This window comes from Lynx canadensis, chromosome A2 (assembly GCF_007474595.2).
Source record: "Lynx canadensis isolate LIC74 chromosome A2, mLynCan4.pri.v2, whole genome shotgun sequence".
NCBI classification, from domain to species: domain Eukaryota; kingdom Metazoa; phylum Chordata; class Mammalia; order Carnivora; family Felidae; genus Lynx; species Lynx canadensis.
Window position 1 is genome coordinate 164,316,552 of NC_044304.2, and position 21,914 is coordinate 164,338,465.

General features: G+C 41.8%; 1 protein-coding gene across 4 annotated transcripts in view; it reads left to right on the forward strand.

Moving 5' to 3' along the window:
* The window catches only part of ACTR3B (actin related protein 3B), an 89,351-nt gene that overhangs the window by 13,494 nt on the left and 53,943 nt on the right, over positions 1 to 21,914 (forward strand). For 3 of the 4 annotated variants that reach the window (XM_030308874.1, XM_030308876.1, XM_030308875.2), the window contains exons 2-4: positions 6,071 to 6,126; positions 20,710 to 20,834; positions 21,702 to 21,812. In XM_030308874.1, coding sequence (XP_030164734.1) covers positions 6,071 to 6,126; positions 20,710 to 20,834; positions 21,702 to 21,812 — 292 coding nt within the window. The remainder of the gene's footprint in view (positions 1 to 6,070; positions 6,127 to 20,709; positions 20,835 to 21,701; positions 21,813 to 21,914) is intronic. The other variant, XM_030308878.1, reaches the window with a different exon arrangement.

Sequence of the window (21,914 nt, forward strand, 5' to 3'; positions counted from 1 at the left end):
TGGGGTGGACGGTGTCGGCCTGGGCGTGAGATTTGGTGTTTGGAAGTTTGAGCTAAGAGAACATATTTGTTTAAAAGGCAGAGTGGTACTGGTATTGCTTCATGCAGCTTTTCATTCTGTTTCCGTGTGAGAAAGGATCTCTGGTCAGGGGATGCATGGATGTGGCATTGAGTTTGAGAATGTGGCACAGTTTATGCGTTTTTGGAAGCAATGCCTACCTCAACTATGCTGGCCGTCCTTTCGGAAGATCGTGTTCAAACAGAAAACCAAGGGCTTTTAATGTAAAAGTTGTTGGTCTTGATTCCTTATGTACACATATTTGGGACAAGTTGATTGACATAGCTCTCTCCATTTGGATGAAAAGACATACATAGCACTGGAAGAGGAGTCATATGAAATTTTAGTAAAGTGAGGGACTTTTCGAAGTAGAAACTACACAGGAAGTTGTTCAGGAAGATAAATGGTAGATTTGATCATCTAAACTGTCAACGGTTATATTCCAGGAAATGTATAACTGGGAAAAACTGGTGACGTATATGAGCAAGCATTCACATCCTCAATATGTAAGGGCCCGCACAAATTGATAAGGTAGTAAAGCTGTAGCGGAAAATTATTGAAGGGTCATATGTGGAAAAACGTAGAGGGCTACTGTGCCTCAAATAACATTTAATAGTAACAAAGTTATCAAATAATGGGATCCTTTTACGTTTTGAATTAGGAAATATTTTCTGGAAATGGTAATATTTAACATTAGGGGGGATTATTATCATTTGCCTCTTACGGATGAAGAAATTAAAGTATGGAGGGGTTAACTTACTTGCCTGAAGTAACATAGTGCTGTGTTTTGAGCCCAGCATTGTGAGTCCAATTAAACTCCCTTACATCACAAACATATACTGTTTTGCAGCTTCTTTCAAACCGCATTGCCTATCTGTGTATGGCAGTAACATAAATCTTCATTTTTGATGGCTGTGTAGCATTTTATGGAATTATAATTTACTTCATACATCAAATTGATGGCATTTGAGTGTTTCCAGTGTTTTGTTGTTTTGCTATTATAATGCTGCAGTGAATATTTTTTTGTTCCTGTCTTTTTTTGCATACATCTAAAAGTGCTTCATTGGGGTAAATTCCCAGAAATGTGCCATTTGGACAGTAGGGTATATGCATTTAGAGTTCTGATAGATAATGTGAAACATGTGTGTATAATGACTCTTCAACATTTTACTGTCACCCGTGTATAACTTACTACCACTGTCTTCAGTATTGGCCCAGATTTTGAATGGTCTTGCAGTCAGTTTGTAGCTGGATTTAATATTTGATGTTTCTTTCTCTTTGTTTTTTTTTTTTTTTTTTTTTAATGTTTACTTATTTTTGAGAGAGAGAGAGAGAGAGAGACAGACAGACAGAATCTGAAGCAGGCTCCAGGCTCTCAGCTGTCAGCACAGAGCCTGACCCAGGGCTCGAACTCATGGACTGTGAGATCATGACCTGAGCTGAAGTCGGACGCTTAACCGACTGAATCACCCAGGCTCCCCAATGATATTTGATGTTTCTTAAAAGAATATCACTCTTCCCATGTAAGAGTAAGACTTTTCTCAATTTATTTGCCTGCTTGTATATTGAGAGTTCTTCACACACATTTACCTATCTCTGTATCTCTATCCATTTATCTGTATAGTTTAGTCCTAAAGGTAATATTACTGCCTTTAGTAACAGTAAAGGTAAATTGTTGCCATTGCAACTAGGATCTCTTCATACAGCATAGATTCTCACTTGTTCTTGTTAGGTAGGAAAGTTGTTGATTTTTGTCTGTTTATTTAATACCTGGCCATCCTACCGAATTTCCTATTTCCTTTAATTTTCTACTTAATTTCTTTAGATATTCCAGGTCTGCAATTACCGTTTACAAGTAAATTTTTGTCTTCTCCTTCCCAGCGTCATTCCTTTTCTTTAGTTCTTTGTGATTTGTATTATCTAGTGATTTCTAAGCAGGTTGACCATCCGAACCATGCGGTTGGGACAAGGAATGTTCAAAATATAGGTGTCCAGGCTCCTTCTCTGCAGATTCCCATTAATGGTTCTGGGACAGGCACTGGGAATTTGTATTTTAGAAATTTCTCCGCGATCTGTTCAGCGTGTTTCTTACGTTTTTTCTGGAAGCCTACCCAGATGATGTTAAACTGGCCTGCCGGAGAAAGTAGGCCATGGTGCAACAAAAGACTCAATTTGAAATCCTGTTTCTAAAAGGTAAACATTTTGAGGAGGTCTTTGAGGGTGGGCTCATGCTTTCTGCCTCCCTCTTCATTAGCCTTAGAGTATGGCTGCTACATGCATGGTTTCTGGCTAGTAAACTGATGGGAATAAAGTAATGCTGCTTTGTTTTCATAAATGGTGTCTGGGACGTGGTCCGTATTTAAGAGTCGTGTTTTACTTGCTGATCTTTTGTTTTTTTTTTTGGTCCTGCTGTTTATATAGTTGAGTTGTTCTAACATCATCTCTAACGGGGCATACCAGTCCATCACTGGATTGTCCTAGGAGGGAGTTTTAGAATGAGCACTTGCTAGCTTACATGTACTGGGTTCTAGATAATAGGTTCTCACTGAAGTTTGGTATGAGCCTGGCTTGATGAAAATTTTATTAACATTTGAAATTTGAATGTTTCTTTAAAAAAATCTTGTTAGACATTGGTTACATTGTGGTTATTCAAAGAAACTAAACCTCAAGTGTGTTTGATGCTGTATAAGGGGTAGCACAGAAAAACTAAAGGCATTAAGTTACCATAAGTGATCTGAATGGTTTGTACTTTTGCCTTTGTTTTTAATGGTTTCAATTTTGGTAGGAGGGCAAGGGAGGATCTCATAGTAATTTATTTATACATAAGAAGGTTAATATGTCTTAAAAATTTTTTTTTGATGTTTATTTGAGAGAGAGAGAGAGACAGAGAGATGAATGGGGAGGGGCAGAGAGAGAGGGAGACACAGAATCGAAAGCAGGCTCCAGGCTCTGAGCTGTCAGCACAGAGCTCGATGCAGGCCTCAAACCCACAAACCGTGAGATCATGATCTGAGCTGAAGTCGGACGCTCAACCGACTGAGCCACCCAGGTGCCCCTGAATATTAGTATATCTTAATGTTAGTTTGCCTCAGTCATGAAAATCGTCGTTCGCTTACTGTTACCGATGCTGCGTTACCTGCGTGACTCCATGACAGAGGCCTCCCTTGAGGGCTGTGCTGTCTGAGAGACCACGGTGGCCTCAGGGTCTCCGCATACCCGCAGCTGCTGTCGAGGGGCACGTGCTGGTGGCATCATCAGTATTCAGTTGAATTTTGGTCTAAACGTGCACCAGCCCATCTCTGCAGCCTGACCTTTTGCTTCTCGGGGCCATGGCTCACGATTTCAGGGTACAAGACACAATTGTGGAAGGATGTCTTCTATCTGCTGGGTTTACCATTTGTGCATTTTATTTCCACCGCAACGCAAAGTGGGGTGTCTGTGCTGTAGAGTCACGTACGGCAGAGGGACTGAACGAGGCCACAGAACATGCTGTGTGCGTTTTCTGAACTTTTCAAAACTTTTAAGTTAGGAAATATTTCAAACACACAGAAAAATAACAGTCAAAAAACTTACTATTATTTTTTAATGTTTACTTGGTTTTGAGAGAGAGCGAGAGAGAGAGAGAAGCTGAGCGAGCAGGGGAGGGGCAGAGAGAGAGGGAGACACAATCTGAAGCAGGCTCCAGGATCCAAGCTGTTCGTACCATGCAGGCACTCCCCCAACCCCCTCAAAAATATAACTTATATAGGTAGCACTGTTCTAGGGCTTTCTCTGCTTCCTTATTTATATATAAAACTCACTAAGCCTAGGAAACAGGTTGTATTATTATGCCCATTTTACAGATGGAGAAACTGAGATACAGATAGGTAGAGCAACGTGCCCAAAGTCACACATTTGGCAAATAACAGAGCTGGGACTTGAATCCAAGCAGTCTGGTGCCAGAGTGCATGGTCTTGACCAATACAATGCACTCTGTTGACTTTCAGAAATACAAAATATAATGGAACAGATAGAAATGATACTTTCACCTCATTTTAATAAAGGTTAACATTTCACTGTGTTTGTTGTTTGTTTGTCTTAACTTCATCACACAAACAAGTGTTTTCTCACGTGTAGATGACAGATTGTGCTTAGACGATGGCCCTGGTCTTTATGTGGCCCATCACATTGTGTTTCTGACCTTCAGCACCCCCCTTTCTAACACTGCCCCTTTCCCCCGCAGTTTGGCAGTAAATCCCTTTCCTTACAAGGGTAAGAACTCATTCAGCAGATATTTATGGGGTGCCTGCCACATGCTAGGCACTGTGCTGGGGGTGGAGGTACAGTCAAGAAAAAGAACTGCGTTCTGTCATCATACAAGCTATAATCTCACCACGCGGGCAGGCAGATAATCTGAGTGCAAGCTGCATAATTTTGGGGGGATGGGTGAGTGATGTGGCCTTTAAAAAAAAACCACAGTCTTAAATTTGAGGGTTTTAGTGATTTCTGACCTGCTTGTTAGGTTTCTTTAGCCTTGGGTCAGCAATTCAGTTCATTTGTATTTATTGTCTGGAATATACTTCCAGAATGATGGTCGAATTGGGAATTTTTGAAGTTCAGTATATGTTGCTTTCCTTCTGGAAAGTCCCCAGGTCTGGGTCAGCTTTGAAACCTTGCTCTGGGTCTGGTGAGCCCTACAGTGGGGTCCACTTGGTTTGTGCATCTGGTAATTTGTGGAACCTGGAGGGCCCACAGATGGCTCCCAGAAACTTCTGGCATGGCCTGATGGTTTTCAGAGCCCAGCCTCACCCAAGTTCCTGTGGCACCAAGAACTTGGAGACTGAGCAGTAAGGCGTGATTTAAATGGAGCGAACTTGCCGTTTTGGGCTCCCCACGCCTTATTCATTCACTATGTGTTCAAAAATAGTGAAATTAGCATATGGTAAAAATACATTTACAAATCATAAAATTAATTTATTAGAATTTGGAATGTAGTACCACATCAAAAAATGTTAGTATCAAGCATCTTGAAATAATTTATAAAAATGGAATGAATTAACAAAGTGACTTTCAACACTGCTGGGAAGTGTTTTTCTTCATTATGAGCGTTACTGCAGGATGATGGCTCAGTTGTCCAGACTTTACTGTTCATTACAGTCGGCTAATAAGGAAGGAAGGGCTCATGAGTCTTTTCGATTTTCAATTTTTTATTTCCAGCAGATGGTTCTCCGTGGTGGTCCCCCCCTGCCACTTTTTAAAAAAAAAATTTTTTTTTTTTTTTTATTTAAGGGATTAGCAAATGCTTTTGGAACAGATAGTAGTATTTTGGCATTTGTTTTAGTTAAGACTTTTGGAACCCATCACACAGAGTATCTTGACAGAAAATGGGCTCGTTCTGAAATGAGATGAAAAAGAGATGCTCCTGTCAGATATTCTCAGGAGGTGGCAGTGGCTGTTTCTAGACATATGCCATGACATTTTAAGAAAATTATATAATCATTTTTTAAGTGCGCCCCCCCTCCCCCTTCAAAAGTTCATGAAGTTTGAGAAGTAAGTGTGCTTCTCTGAGAGCCAGCTCTGGAGTTTAGCCTGCTCATTCAGATTCGGGTTCTTTCTCTGTTCACCAGCTGCTTGGCTCAGGGCAGCCGAACGAACATCCCAATGCCTCAGTTTTCTCATCTGCAAAATAGGGACAAGGGCTACTCCCTTTGCAGGACTTTTGTGAAAAGGAAAAGAGTGTAAAAGCACATTTAAAGCCATGAGGGACACACAAATGTAATTTATGTGTTAATGCATGTGTGCAAAATTTCTTGCCAGTAGAAAGAAGCTTCACATTTTATGTTTTAATAACAGCTCGCTTATCTGAAATTAGTGTTTGATTCTCAGTCATCATAAGCTTTTTTTTTTTTTTTTCCAAGTGAATATTTTGAGGCTTGATGTTGTAGGACTTGGAGAGCTTATGATAAAAGACACTAATGGGATCCAGAGGACAGTATTATTATCTAAACCTGTGTTGATGACTTTGTGCTTTTAGGTATACCAAGCTTGGCTACGCAGGCAACACTGAGCCACAGTTCATTATTCCTTCATGTAAGTACAGCCCCACCCTCAACGTGTGTGAAGGACCGGGGTTCTCGGCATTGTGATTCTGTTTTCCAAAGCATATTCATTGACTTGCCATCTGCTTTTAGAAGATTGTCCTGGTTACTGGGGAGGGTTATTGATTTTGAAACCGAGTCCTGAATATTGCTATAGACCGTAGCTGTGGCCTAAAATCCCCCAACTTTCTGGCCCTTTGGTCCTCTTCTGAGAAAGCCCCTTGTCACCATCGTTGGAGTTTCAGCCTGGGTGGTTGGCCGGGGCTTTTCCTTCAGTCATAAATGTCTGAGCTGCCTTGAAGAAATCTGGTCCTTTAAGGTTCATTTGTAATTTTAAGTAAGTACAGTTTTATTAACTTAGCGACTCCGTGGACTGAGCATCCATTGTGCTGCACTGTTCACTCTATTGAATGCCCTTTAAAAAAAACCCCAAAAACACGAGAGGCCTGATGACTGTTTTATTGTGTTCAGAGTGTCTGCTTTTGTTTAAATTTTGGTCAGTAGAGAGTGATGGACGTAAAAGAAGAAATGTTCTCACATCTTGGCAAGAGTACGTCCTACCCACTCTTTGTTTCCCACAGGAGCCTCCAAGGTCAGGTCAGTTGTTTTTAGGGTAGAATTTTTCTCTGAAATTGTTTAAATTCCGGGTTATTATTTGGAGACCGTTTACCAGACTAACTTGTATCAGTCCAGGGGGAAGGGAAACACTGCCTCCTAAGTGTAGATCTTGTGCGATGAATTTTGATCTTAGAAGTTGTAAGGTGGTGCGGGGCCAGGGACCCAGTGAGGGTAGGCCCTTGTCAGCAGTATGGAACATTATGGAACATGGACAGCTTAGGAGGCCTGGGGAGAGGAGGCTTAGCGTTTATTCCAGGGAAGGCGCAGGCCTTTTTGGTGTATATGGGTACTCACCTCACTAGGAAGTGTACCCCAGATTCCTCGAGCACATGTTATTTACCTCATTCTCCTTCCTTCCTTGCTTGCTGTATAATCACGAATCTGATTTCTAGGTCTGAACACCCTGGTACCATGGCGGGGTGTCCTTAATAACAGGCACAATTTGTCTGCTGTGTTCTTTATTTAGGATTCATAATTTGGTGTATTAGTTTGCTGGGGGCTGCCGTTATAAAATACCACAGAGTGATGTCTTAAATAACAGAAATGTATTTGATCCCAGAATGGAGGCTCGAAGTCCCAGATCAAGGGGCCATCAGGACTGGTTCACAGTGAGGCCTCCTTCCCTGGTTTTCAGACAGCACCTCCTCACTGTGTCCCCACATGGCCTTTTCTCTGCACACAACTGAAAGAGAGATCTCTGTGGTCTCTTCCTCTTCTTATGAGGACAACAGTTCTCTTCGATTAAGTCCCACCTTACGACCTCATTTAACTTTTATTACCTCCTTACGGTCCCCACGTCCGAACGCAGTCACACAGGGGGCAAGGGCTTCAACATATGAATTTTTAGGAGACGTAATCAGGTCCATCACGTCTGGCGCTTTGTAGGCTAGGTCAGTCCTTTGAGAATTTTATTATTGCGAATGCCCCGGAACTCGATCGTTCCATGTTGGATTGATAAATCGGACGTTCTGACTTTTCAAAGCAGATTGGATTTTAACCTTGCTAAGTGCCACGGCTCTGAAAGGCTGACCTTGCACCTCCTGCTTTAATGCGTTGCCGTTTCAAACTGCCAGCAGCGTTCAGCCGGCTGGCCCGTTCAACCCGTCAGCATCAACAGGGAGGAGAACTGAAGTCGGTTATTAGCGGGATTTCATTCGCCGCCAGACAGCAAGGCGGCTCTCAGATTGGTGCTTTCAGAACCTTCACAGTAGCAGAAGCTAGAAAGAGCATAGAAAGTCGGAGAAGCGGGAGGAAAGCCACAGCTATATCGTCGGCCGAGTCCGTTGCAAGGGATGGAGAAGCCCCGGGAGGCGGGGTGACAAGATTTGGGGGCCCGGTGAGGATGCTGGGTTGGGTGGAGGGCCTCGGTCGCCCGGGGCTGTCGGCTTTCCCGCTCGTCTTCGTTCCGGGAGCTGAATCATTTTTCTGGCTCTAGAGGCTCCGTCCACAGGGTGAAGTTCGAGACGCACGTGCCGAAGTGGCACCCGCAGAGAAGAGGTGGGGCTCGTGCGGATGTGCGTCAGCTCGCCGACGACGCTGGCGGACGCGGGCGGGGCCCGCTGGGTGGGCGGGTCGCGTGCGGGCCCTCGTCGTGCCGGAGGTCACGGCCCTCGGCAGACAGTGGCCGGGAACGTGGCCGGGAACGTGGGGGAGGGCCAGATGGCGACAGACTCTGTTCTCTCGAGGGATTTTACTTTTATCTCGCACCCGGGAGTTTCCACGTTGTTCCCCGAAGGGCTCCCTCAGGCCTGAGCCAGCGGACGGGCGAGGTGCCGCGCGCCCCGTCCGGCTCTTCCCGGCTCTTCCCGGGCGGCTCTGCCCGTGTCCCGCGTGCGCTTCTGGGCGGCGCGTTCAGGATTGTTCGAGTGGAGGGTTTCCCGGCCTTTTTTTGGTCTTTAAGTTGTCGGAGTGTATTGAGAATCATTGAAAAGTTTCCGGCAGAGGAGTGAGGACGTGTGTGGTGATGGTGTCCGTGGAAGGCGCACGAGGGAGGTGCGGGGAGGGGTCGGGAGAAAGTTAGGACGTGTCAGACCTTCGGCGTCGGAGGAGTTCGGTGTGAAGGTCCCGTTGGCATCAGGTGAAAGGCTTCATGCTCGGAGGAGCGTCTCCACGGGAGGTGGGGACTGAGCCCAGAGATGTTTTTGGGTTTTCTTTTAATGGAATAGTTACAGATAAGTTTTTGGAAGTTTATTTATTTTTGAGAGAGAGGGAGACGGAGAGAGTGAGCTGGGGAGGGGCAGAGAGAGAGGGAGAGAGAGAGAATCCCCAGCAGGCTCCGTGTTGTGAGCGCAGAGTTGGATGTGGGCCTCGAACTCATGAACCGTGAGAGAATGACCTGAGCCGAAATCAGGAGTCGGAAGGACGCGTAACTGACTGAGCCACCCAGGCGCCCCTATTGCATAGAGTTTTTAAAAAATTTTTATTTCAGCTAAAAACGGTTGCAGAAGATAATGTAGCACTCGGAATGAACAAACGCTGACATGATGTCATCCTGTAAATCTGTAAACCCATGCATCAGAGTGGGCAAGGTCCTCCCTTTTCCTCCAGCCCATTCCCCTCTCTTGCTCTCCCTCCTCTGCCGGGAACTTCCTGTGGCCAGTGTGTTCTCTCCTGACCTTATGGGAACAGGGTTCCTTAACTGTATGTGGCCTTGTTCTGCCGGTTTAGACCTTTCTAAATGATCCCGTACTGTAAATCACTTTCAGCATTGTCCTTTTATAAAGAACCCCGCCCCCCGGAAATAGGTGTTTAAGATTTAGCAATGTTGATACATACAGTTCTTGATCAGAATCCTAGCATTTGAATCTCAATTTTTTTTCCATTTGGGCATTTTCCAGTTTTCTCTGTTATACAGAATGGTGCAGTAAACCTCTCCTTAGGCACACGCGCTGGTTTCCCAAGAGAAAATGAGGAGAAATGGGATTGTTTCATCGTGCAGGCGTGCACCTCGTCAGCTTCTCAGCTCTTGTCAGGCTGCTCTTCTGAGTGCTTGTGCTGAGTTAAGCTCCCGTAGGTGCTGGTAAAGGGTTTTTGTTTCCACACAGCCTTGACAAAAGTTGAGGTTGGTAGACTTAAATTTTTGCCAGTCTGACGAATGTGAAACGATGCATCATTTTACAAATTTGCATTTCTCTGATGACTAGTAAGGTTGGGCACCTTTCATTGCCTGTTCGTATCTTTGCCCATTTTTTGTATTGCATTTTTTTTTAAATCTTTTTTACGGAGTTTTATGGAGTTGTCTTTGTAGACTCTGAATATTAATATGTTGCAAATATTGTCTTCTATTTTATGGCATCTTTTTAAATGATTTTTTAAATCTAGACACGTAAAATTTTGATATAGTTAAAATATTCAGTATGCATTTTCCATTTATAATTTGTTTCTATCTTGAAAAATGCATTTCTACTCCAAAGTCATAAGGACTTTCTGCATTTTCTTCTGCGACAATTTTGAGTTTACTTTTTGAATATGGTGTGAGATAGTTATTTTACTTACTTTCTGAATGGAAGGACACTTGTCCCAGCACCATTTATTGAAGAGTACATTCCAACTTGTTATGCCTTTTAAATCATATTGAGGTACCATATACGCTTGGGAATATTTCTTGTGTTTTTATTTGGTTTCATTTATGCATTTGTTTATCTTCACTCCAAATTCATGCTGTCTTAAATGTTATTACTTCAGCCAGTGTCTTGATATCTGGTAGGTGTGGTTCCTCTTCCCTTTTTTTCTCAGAATAACCTCAGCTATTCTTAGGCCTTACTTTTTATTACAGATTTTATTTTATTTTATTAAAAAATGTTTATTTATTTATTTTGAGAGAGAGAGAGAGAGAGAGAGAGATCGTGACCTGAGCTGAAATCAAGAGTAGGACGCTTAACTGACGGAGCCACCCAGGCGCCCCTTTACTACAGATTTTAAAATTAGTTAAGGTCTATGAAAAATTGTAATGGGGTTTTGATTAGAGACACATTCAGTTTATAGATTAATTGGGGAAGAATTTGACATCTTTATGAATTGAGTTTTTCTATCCATGAATATGGTATATATGATCTTTATTAATGGCTTTTGTGTTTTTCAGTAATGTTTTTGTAATAGACTTCATAAAGCTCATACACCTTTTACTAGATTTAACTGTAGGTACCCTTATGTGTTTGTTGCTTTTGTGAATTTTCTGAAATTACATTTTCTAACTAGTAATTGCTAGCATGTAGAAATGCTATTGAGTTTTTTGCTTGCTTCTCTTATTTGTTCTATTAGCTTGCAGATTCTTGTAAGTTTTCTATTCAGACTATTAACTGCAAGTAATGGTTGTCCCTTTCAATCTCAATATTTTATATATATCTTTTTTGGTCTTTTGTACCGGCTAGAACTTCTCCTGCTGGAGTGACTAGAGCTGGAGGTAGTGGGTGCTTTTGTTAGTCTGATTTTAAACACAGTGATTTTAGTGTGCCACTAGTCATTGCTCTTGGTTTTTGTGGAAATGCTTTTTTCAGGTTAATACAGTGCCCTTTCTATTTCTAGTTTACTGAGAGCTGATCATATGGTTTTGGACAGTTAAGGTCCTATAATACAATGAATTACATTAATATATTTTCAAGTATTAAACAGTCATTTGTTTCATTCTTGAGATAAACCCTACTTGGTTATGAAATACCAACTACATGTTGAATTGTATTTGCAAATATTTATTTGGGTTTTTGCATCAGTGTTTAAAAGTGCGATTACTCTATAATTTATCTTTCTTGTACATTTTTGTCTGGTTTGAATATCAAAATTAGACTGGCTTTTGGAGATGAGTTTTTCAGCTTTCTTTTCTGTTCTTTAGAACAGTAAGTAAGGTAGGAATTATTATTTCTTGAAGGTTTCATCAAATATATGACATTCTTTTGGGAAATATACTGGATGTATTAATTAAGAAATTACTGTTGTCTGGTAATTACTGTAGTAAATGTTCCTAAGATCTAGAATTTATATGTAAGTTTTGAGCACCTTTCTGATAATCTTCCCTAGATTACCCTCAGATGACCTTTTAACATTTGGAAAATAATCTGTTTCTTCTGGTTACACACATTCTATACTCCTACAGTTTTTTTAATCTGCAGAACTTTTACATATTTCTTTACTAAGTTTAATCTTATGAGTTTTGGTTCGTCATTAAGCTAACTGAGGGGGTTTATTTTTTAATTTGTTTAAATAATTTACAAACTATATTTGTCTTCAAATATGTTATTTTGAGATAATTGTAGATTTATAGGCAGTGTAAGAGATAGCTTGGAGAGACATGTGTACCCTTCTCCCTGTTTCATCCAGGGCTACATCTTACATGGTTACACTATAGCATTAAAGCCAGGAAATGGAAATTGGTGCAGTGTGTGTGTGTGTGTGTGTCTGTGTGTGTGTCTGTGTGTGTGTCTGTGTGTGTGTGTAGTTCTGTGTCCTTTTATTCCATGTGTAGATTCCTGTGATTACCACTACAGTCAAGATGTGGAACCATCATATCACCACAACAGTCTCTCCTGAGCTGTTTCTTTATAACTATACTTGACTCTCCTCCCCACCATTCCTAACCTTTGGCAACTACTAATCTGTTTCTATCTCCATAATTTTGTGGGGTTTTTTTTGAGAATGTTTTATAACTGGAACCATCCAGGCTATGTCCTTTGTGATTGGCTTTTTCACTTGGCATAATGCCCTTCAGATCCATCTGAATTGTTGTATGTAGTATTGACAGATAGTTTCTTTTTTTTTTTTTTTTTAATGTTTATTTATTTTTGAGACAGAGAGAGACAGAGCATGAACTGGGGAGGAGCAGAGAGAGAGGGAGACACAGAATCGGAAGCAGGCTCCAGGCTCTGGGCCATCAGCCCAGAGCCCGACGTGGGGCTCGAACTCACGGACCGTGAGATCGTGACCTGAGCTGAAGTCGGATGCTTAACCGACCGAGCCACCCAAGCGCCCCGATAGTTTCTTTTTTTATTTGAGTCGTATTTCAATGTATGCATGTACCAGTTTGTTTAAACATTCATGTACTGAAGGACTTCTTGATTATTTCCGCTTTGTAGCTATTATAAATAGAGCTGCTATGAAAATTGTGTACAGGTTTTTGTGCGGACATAATTTTTCCTTTCTCTAGATAAATACTGTGTAGTGCAGTTGCTGCATTGTATGGCAAGTTTATGTTTAGTATTATTAAGAAATTGCCAAAGTATTCCCCATAGTGGCTGTACCATTTTACATTTCTACCAGCTGTGTATGAGAGAGCCGGTGTCACTGCATCCTTGCCAGCATTTGGTGTTGTCACAGTTTTTTTATTTTAGCTCTTCTCATAAGTGTGTAGTTGTATCTCATCATGGTCTGAATCTTCATTTCTGTAATGGCCAGTGGTGTTGAACATCTTTTCATGTGCTTATTTTCCATCTGAGAATCCTCTTCTATTAAATGTCTCTTTATGTATTTTGCTCATTTTCTAATTGTTACATTTTTACTATGAGGTTTTGAGAGTTCTTTATATATACTAGATAACGAGTCCTTTGTCAAATATATGGTTTGCAAACAATTTCTCCCGTTGTGAGCTTCTCTTTCCATCTTCTTCATAGGGTCTTCTGCAGAGCAAAAGGTTTAACTTTTGTTACACCAGCTTTTAGATTCATTGGTTTTCTCTGTTTTTCTGTTTTAAGTTTCATTGATTTCTGCTCTCATCCTTCTTTCTTGCTTTGGGTTTTGTTTTGCTCTTCTTTTTCTAGGTTCTTAAGGTGGGAACATAGATTATTGATTTGAGACTCTCTCTCTTTTTTTTTTAGTTAAAAAATTTTTTCTAATGTTTATTTTTGGGAGAGAGAGACAGACAGACAGACATGGAGTGTGAATGGGGGAGGGGCAGAGAGAGAGGGAGGCTGAACCAACTGAGCCACCCAAGGCATCCCAGAGAGTTTTTCTGTTTTCTAACGTAAACTTTTAGTGTTAAAATTTTCCCAGTTATCACTGCTTTTGCAGTGTCCAACACATTTTGATATTTTTTTGTATTTTTATTTCCATTCCACTCATGTATTTTAAAAACTTCCCTGAGATTTCCTCTTTGACACATTTAGAACTGCATTGTTCAACTTCCAGATGTTTGTGGGATTTTCCTGGTAACCTTTCTGTCATTGATTTTTGGGTTTATTCTATTGTAGTCAAAAAGCATACTCTGTATGAGTTTAACTCTTATAAAAGTATTTATTCTTTACAGTTTATTTTGAGAGAGTGAGAGGGTGCGTGTGTACAAGTGGGTGAGCGGCAGAGAGAGAGAGAGAGAGAGAGAGAGAGAGGGAGAGAGAGAGAATCCCAAGCAGGCTCCTTGCTCAGTGTGGACCCCGACGTGGGGCTCGATCTCAATGACTGTGTGATCATGACCTGAGCAGAAATGAAGAGTCGGACACTTAACTGACTGAGCCACTGACTGAGCCAACCCGTACAACCAACTGACTGTATGGTTTTACAGTGATTATAAAATTATTAAGCTTTCTTTTATGGCTCCATATAAGGTTTATTTTGGTTCCACGGGCACTTGTAAACAGTATATACTCTGTTCTCTTTGGGTAGAGTATTCTGTATATGTTGGTTGGCTCCCGTAGGTTGATGGTATTGTTGAGCTCTTTTGTCCTTCTATCAGTTGTTGAGAGAGGCATTGAGGTCTGCAGCTCTAATTGTGGGTTCGTCTGTTTTTCTCATCAGTTTTTGTCTCCAGACTTTGCACTTCCATTCTTTGTTACGTGCACATTTAGGATTGCCGTGTCTCCTTGATGGACTGACCCTTTATCTTTTTTAATGTTCTTTTCAATTTTTTCTTTCTTTGTTATAAAATTTACTTTTTCTGATGGCAATATAGCCAATCATGCTTTCTTTGATTAACATTTGTGTGGATATCTTTTTCCATATTTTACTTTCAACCTACATATATCCTTATATTTGAAGAATCAGGTTCTTTTTCTTTTTCTTTTTTTTTTTTTTTAACGTTTTTATTCACTTTTGAGAGAGGGAGAGAGACGGTGCAAGCAGGGGAAGGGCAGAGAGAGAGGGAGACACAGAATCTGAAGCAGACTGTAAGCTCTCATCTGTCAGCACAGAGCCCGATGTGGGGCTCAGACTCACAGGCTCTGAGATCATGACCTGAGCCGAAGTCAGAAGCTTGATGGACTGAGCCACCCAGGTGCCCTGTGAAGAGTCAGGTTCTTTTTTTTTTTTTAATTTTTTTTTTCAACGTTTATTTATTTTTGGGACAGAGAGAGACAGAGCATGAACGGGGAAGGGCAGAGAGAGAGGGAGACACAGAATCGGAAACAGGCTCCAGGCTCTGAGCCATCAGCCCAGAGCCTGACGCGGGGCTCGAACTCCCGGACTGCGAGATCGTGACCTGGCTGAAGTCGGACGCTTAACCGACTGCGCCACCCAGGCGCCCCAAGAGTCAGGTTCTTTTAATCCACTCTGCCAATCTCTGTCTTTTCATTAATGTATTTAGATCACATAATTTATTGTAATTATTGATTAGTGCTTTTTCTGCTTGTTCTTTTTTTTATTCCTTTGTTTTGTTTTACCTGAGTTCCTGGGGATTATTTGAGCATTTTTTTTAGGATTTTATTTTGATTTATGTATTGTGTTTTTGAGTGCATCTCTTTTTATTTTTTATTTTTTAGCATTTATTCATTTTTGTGAGTGAGAGAGACAGAGCACAAGCAGGGGAGGGGCAGAGAGAGAGGGACACACAGTATCCGAAGCAGGCCCCAGGCTCCAAGCTGTCAGCACAGGGCCTGACGCGGGGCTTGAACTCACGGACTGTGAGATCATGACCTGAGTCGAAGTCAGACACTCAACCGACTGAGCCATCCAGGTGCCCCAAGTGCATCTCTTTATGTAGCATCTCAGTGGTTGGTCTATTACATTTCCTGTACATAACTTTTCTTAGTCTCCTGTGTTAACACCTTACCAGTCTGAGTGAAAGGCTCCACATTTCTGATATAATTGTCTTGAATATTTCTTCTACGTACATTGAGAAGGACATCAGTGTTACACTTTTTGCTATAACTGCCAAACATAATTTAGAAAACTCAAGAGGAGAAGGAAAGTAATTATGCTTATTTTTGCTCTTGCTGTGTTTCTTCCCTCCTGATGTTCCAAGATTCCTTCTTCTTTTTTGTCTTTAGTTTTTTTTAATGTTTATTTATTTTTGAGAGAGGGAGAGACAGAGCACAGGTGGGGGAGAGGCAGAGAGAGAGAGAGGGAGACAGAATCTGAAACAGGCTCCAGGCTCTGAGCTGTCAGCACAGAGCCCGACGCGGGACTCGAACTTGGGAACGGCAAGATCGTGACCTGAGCCGAAGTCAGAGGCTTAACTGGCTGAGCCACCCAGGCGCCTCCCAAGATTCCTACTTTTATAATTTCCTCTCCATTTAGAAAACTTTCCGAGCCATTTTTTAAGAGTTGGTATGCTGATGACAAATTCTGTTAGCTTTTGTTTACGAATGTCTTGATTTGCTCTGCATTTTTGGGGATATTTGGGCTGAATTTAGAATTCCGAGTGGACAGTTCTCAACACTTGAAAAATGTACCATTTCTTTCTGGGTGCCCTGATTTCTGATGAGAAATTTGTTGGAGGCTTTTAGAATTTTTTCTCTGGTCTTCAGTTTTTAGAAGTTTGGCTGTAATGTATCTTGGCATGGATTTCTTTGGGTTTATCCTGTTTGGGGTTTGTTCAGTGTTGAATCTGTAGGCTTATTTCTTTTTTAGTCAAATTTGGCAGATTTTTAGCCATTATTTCTTTGAATACTTTTTCCTTTTTCCTCTCCTTCTGGGACTTGGAATGCATGAATGTTAGCGCTTTTATTATATATCCTACATGTCCCTGAGGCCCAGTTCATTTGCTTTTCAATCTGTTTTCTTTGTTGTTCAGGCTGGGTAACTTCTATTGTTATATCTTCAAGATCAGTGATTCTTTTCTCTGTCCTTTCCTGCTGTTGAACTAATCCACCGAGATTTTTATTTCAGGTATTGTATATTTTTAGTTCCAAAATTTCCATGCAGTTTTGTCTCTGTCTTCTATCCTTGCTTTCACTTTGTGCTTCTTTGCTGAGACTTTCTTGTATTTTCCATTGTTTCAAGTGTGTTTGTAGATTGACGCATCGTATGATTGCTCCTAAAATCTTGCTTAATAATTCTGTTATCTGTGTCGTCTTGGGGTGGGCATCTGTTGATTGTCTTTTCTCATTTCGGTTGAGATATTTCTGGTTCTTGCTGTGATGAGGGATTGTTTTTATTGAAACCTGAACATTTAAAAAATTTTTTAAAAAATGTTTATTTTTTTGGTGGGGGGAGGGGCAGAGAGATTAGAAGGAGACACAGAATCCGAAGCAGTCTCCATGCTTTGAGCTGTCAGCACAGAGCCCGACGTGGGGCTCGAACTCATGAACCATATGAACCGTGAGATCATGACCTGAGCTGAAGTCGGAAGCTTAACCAACTGAGTCACCCAGGCGCCCCTAAACTATCTAAACTATTTTAGATAGTCTGAGATTCTGGATCTTGTTTAAATCTGATGTTTCAGCAGGTTATTTCTGATACAGCTCCAGTAAGGAAAGGGGGATGCCCCTTGTTAATGCCAGTTTGGGGTTGAAGTTCAAGGTCTCCTCTTGGCCTTTGTTGACACTGGGTGGGGGAAGGCTCCATGTTACTGCTCACTGTGGGTGGGAGTTTAGCCTCCGCATGAGGCCTAAGCAAGTAGCCTTCTGGCCGGGAGGGACAGGGGTGCCTTGTTACTGCTGGTGGTGGTGGCAGTCCTGACTTGCTACTCGGCCTCCTGTGACGAAAGCCCAGTGTGAGAGCAGAGGGGACAGATTGATCCCGCTGGGTGGGGTGGACGTTCAGCTTTCGCACTGAGGAGGAGGGGTGGTTTTCCTGAGGTGTTTGACTGGAGTTAAGCAGGTATTGTTTAGACTGCCCCCTTTATCTTCTTTGGTTGCAGGTAGCAGGCTTTTGGGGGTACACCCTTTTTGTTTTGAGCTCATCGGTGTTTCTAGGGTAACCAGTATGGGCTACAGGAGACAAAAAGAAGACCCAGGAGACTCACGGCTGTGTTGTTCCCGGAGTCCTGTGGTCCCCAGCCAATCTGTCCGCTCTTTACCTTCTGGCCTCTGTGTTTCTTTCTTCTAGAAAGTCCCCGGGTTGTGGCTGTACTTAGAGCAGCAGGAAAACTAGGTTAACTCTGTCCTTGCAGAAGCGGAAGCCCAAATTTAATTAACTCTGAGTAGAAAATATATTCGTCTGCCATAGAAGTTAAATGGTATAATAGGACGCAGTGAAAATTAACTCTTTCCCACCCACTTCCCCTCTCCCTGGTTCCTTGTGTTTCCTTCCTGAGATGCTCCGCAAATCCCAGCAGATACACACAGGCATCTGTTTTCACACAGTGGTGGCATCTCACGTACACTGCTCCGCACCTTGTGTTTTTGTCAAGGCGCTACACCTTAGTCATCCTTCTAGATTGGTATATGAACACCTGCTGGCTTCTTTTTCGTGGCCTCCTGATATTCCATCGCGTGGAGATGCCACCTGTGTGTAACCAGTTGGAATGTTTCGCCGCTGACTCCATTATCTGTTCTATTCATTGTCCTTCCCATCTCAGTGTCACCTGTGTTGACACCTGTTACTGTATGTGGCGGTGGGTTGGAGATCGCTGCTGGGGTGGCACGGACCCTTTCTCTGTGAGGAGTCCTGTAGTCTGTGAAAGCTCATAGATGGTCTTTGATAGCTGCTCTCTTAGGCGCATTTCTCCATCATCTTCATAAGGACCGTGTGGACCACTTCTTGCTTTTCATAGGCTTACGCAAAAGAGTTTGAAGATAAGCTCTATGTGCCTTTACTCTGTTTCGTGGATTCAGTTGCTTCATGTATAATAGGTAGTAATAGTTAAAAGAAGTATACTTTGTTTTTGTTTTGTTTTGTTTTGTTTTGTTTTGTTTTGTGTTTTTCTTATTTCTCATGGCCACTAAAACATACATCTACCATGATTTGGGGCCAGAGTACTTTGATTACCTTTTTGGGAGGGATAGGATTAACTTGGTTTTCATTTGTATTTCTGAGTGTGGTAGTGTCACCTCACTAAGTTTAGTATTTTTTCTTCAAGGTGGTGATTTTTCTTTTCTTTCTTTTTTTTTTTTTTGAATTAAGTTTATTTGTTTTGAGAGAGTGCATGCATGCAAGTGAGTGGAGGGGAGCAGACAGACGGAGAGATTCCACACAGGCTCTGTACTAACAGTGCAGAGCCTGATGCAGGGACTCGAGCACACAAACCATGAAATCATGACCTGAGCCAAAGTTGGATGCTTAACTGACCAAGCCACCCAGGCACCCCAGGGTGATGATTTTTCTTCTGGTTAATATGTTGCCCCCAAATTCTTGGCAAAGTTGAATGATGGAATGAAACGCAGAATTTTTTTGCCCTGTGTCTTCACAATCTTTTATTTTGACTTGGCAGTTTAATTATAAATTCATGCATAATTAAGTTTGATCTTGCCCAGAGGATAGAATCTGTCACTCACACTGGCACCCTGTGCGAGGACCTTGCGGTCTGCTGCGAGCCGTGCTGCCAGGGGCCCTCTGTGTGCGTGACGTGTGCGTCAGATGATCCTGTGTGATGCTTGTCAGTGTGCCATTGAGTGGCCTGCTCAGTTTTCAGAGGTGGTTTTGTTTCTGTAGATTGCTTCAGTTGTTTAGGGCCCAGCAGACTTTTCTGCCCTGTGACCAGCTTCAGGGCTCTGGACATGCTCACCACCTCTGACTGCTTGCTGGGCTTTGTCTCCAGCATTTCCACGCCATATGTGCTCCTTGAATTCTGCAGAAATCCCGTCCCCTAGATTTGTGCCACCTTTTGTAACTGGAAGGCTTTGGGTCTAAGTGTGGCAGTGAGCTGGATGGAGTGAGAAGAGGTGGACAGAGTGACTTCTACTCCGGACTCCTCCTTTTTACCTCTTGCCCCTGTCGCTGCAAGACACCTTTCTCACAAACAGGGTTCACATTCACCCGTGTGACTGTTGCGACCCTTCATTCGTAATGATTTGGGGGTTTCAGATGATCTGCTCTAAAAAATACGTTCATGTGTCTGCTAATTTGTTTTGGGATAAATTTGATGAAGGTGAGTTTATGGGAGCTCGGAGTATGACCAAGGGTTAGGAGTGTAAATGGAAAATTTTATCTTTGTGAAGCTTCCACATTTCATTAAATATTAAATTCTGTAGTGAAGTTTTATGTGATTTTTACTAAGTATATTCTCAAACGTCATGGTTAACCCCTTATTAAAATGATGTTTCAGAAAGCCATTGGCATTTTTACATAATACAGTTGTTTGATTATTGTACTTTTCTTTTTTGTGATGGATATTAGCCATCAGCCTCCTAGTTGTTTCTTTGAGTGAAGTCAGTTTTTTTTCCTATAACAAGATTAAAAGAATATATTTTAAATCTGTCTGATGCAGAGTTTTATTTAAAAAAGGACTGGAGAGTGTATAGGTGTTATTTTTCAGTTTACTCTTCTTTTTTGTATTATATTTTTAATTTGTCTCCTATATTGTATTTTCAAATTTGGAACCTATTGATACATACCCCAAGGGCGTTTCATTTATTGTCTTGTGAGATTTTTCCAGATGAAATTGAGAAATATAGTGATATAGCTTCTGTCAGCATTAAAAGCAGATCAGCTAAGTTCCTTTGTACTATTCTGAAAATAATACTGCAACATAAAAGCTGTTTCTGTATTTTACGTACTCGTTGATAGTGTCTTTTCTATGAACACCCCACCCCATATAAAACCCTAACATTGAAAATACTTGTACATACATGGGGATTATATGATCCTTTCTTGATCATTCAAATAAATATGAATAGTGATGGAAATCTTTGTGCTTTTTTTTTTTTTTTTTTTTTTTAAGGTATTGCCATCAGGGAGTCGGCAAAGGTAGTTGACCAAGCCCAGAGGAGGGTGTTGAGAGGAGTCGATGACCTGGACTTTTTCATAGGGGACGAGGCCATAGATAAGCCCACGTATGCCACAAAGGTGAGCTCCCCTTAGGGATTTGCTGCTTTAGTGTGGAGCCGAGAACAGAACAGTAGAAGGGAGAGTGCAGAATGGCAGATGGTCTAGAAACTGTACTTAGGAGTTAAGGGATGTATTTTTATTTTTATGTTTAAAAAGTTTCTTTCTTAATTTTATTTAAAAAAAATTTGTTTTAAAGTTTATTTTTGAGACAGTACTCATGTGTGTGCACACGCACGCGCACAAGTGTGGGGGAGGGACAGAGAGTGAGGGAGAGAGAGAATTCCAAGCAGGCTCTGTGCTGACGGAGCCTGGTGTGGGGCTTGAACTCACAAAATGTGAGATCGTGACCTGATCAGAAACCAAGAGTCAGACACTTAACTGACTGAGACACCCAGGTGCCCCAGTTTTGTTGTTTTTGAAGGGGGTATTTAAAATTTTTGTTTACATTTTATTTATTTTTGAGAGAGAGAGAGAGACAGAGCACAAGTGGGGGAGGGGCAGAGAGCGAGGGAGACACAGAATCCGAAGCAGGCTCCAGGCTCTGAGCTGTCAGCACAGAGCCCAATGTGGGGCTTGAACCCACGAACCGTGAGATCATGACCTGAGCCGAAGTCGGGCTCTCAACCGACTGAGCCCCCTCAGGTGTCCCATCTGTTACGCATTGTTAACGCACTTCCTTGTACCTGGGAGTAAGGGCTGCAGAGTGGAAACAGGAGCATGGCTTAATCTTTCTGCCCATGTGCCTGTTTCCTTTGGTGAGTGAGGTCCGTCCCTGTGCTGGCAGCCTTCCCCTCTAACCCAGTCCGTCCTGGGCTGGCGTTGTTGGACTCTTACTCTTACTGTTGTGACCTGAAGTCTGACGTATTTTGGTTTCTCTTGCTGTAGTGGCCAATAAGACATGGAATAATCGAAGACTGGGATCTAATGGAAAGGTTCATGGAACAAGTGATTTTTAAATACCTTCGAGCTGAACCTGAGGATCATTACTTTTTAATGGTGAGTAACTAGACCTGAGAGGAATATATCCTCAAAATCCCGAATTACTTAGTTTTTCTTTTTCCAGATTACTTAGATTAAAAAAATTTTTTTTCTAAATGT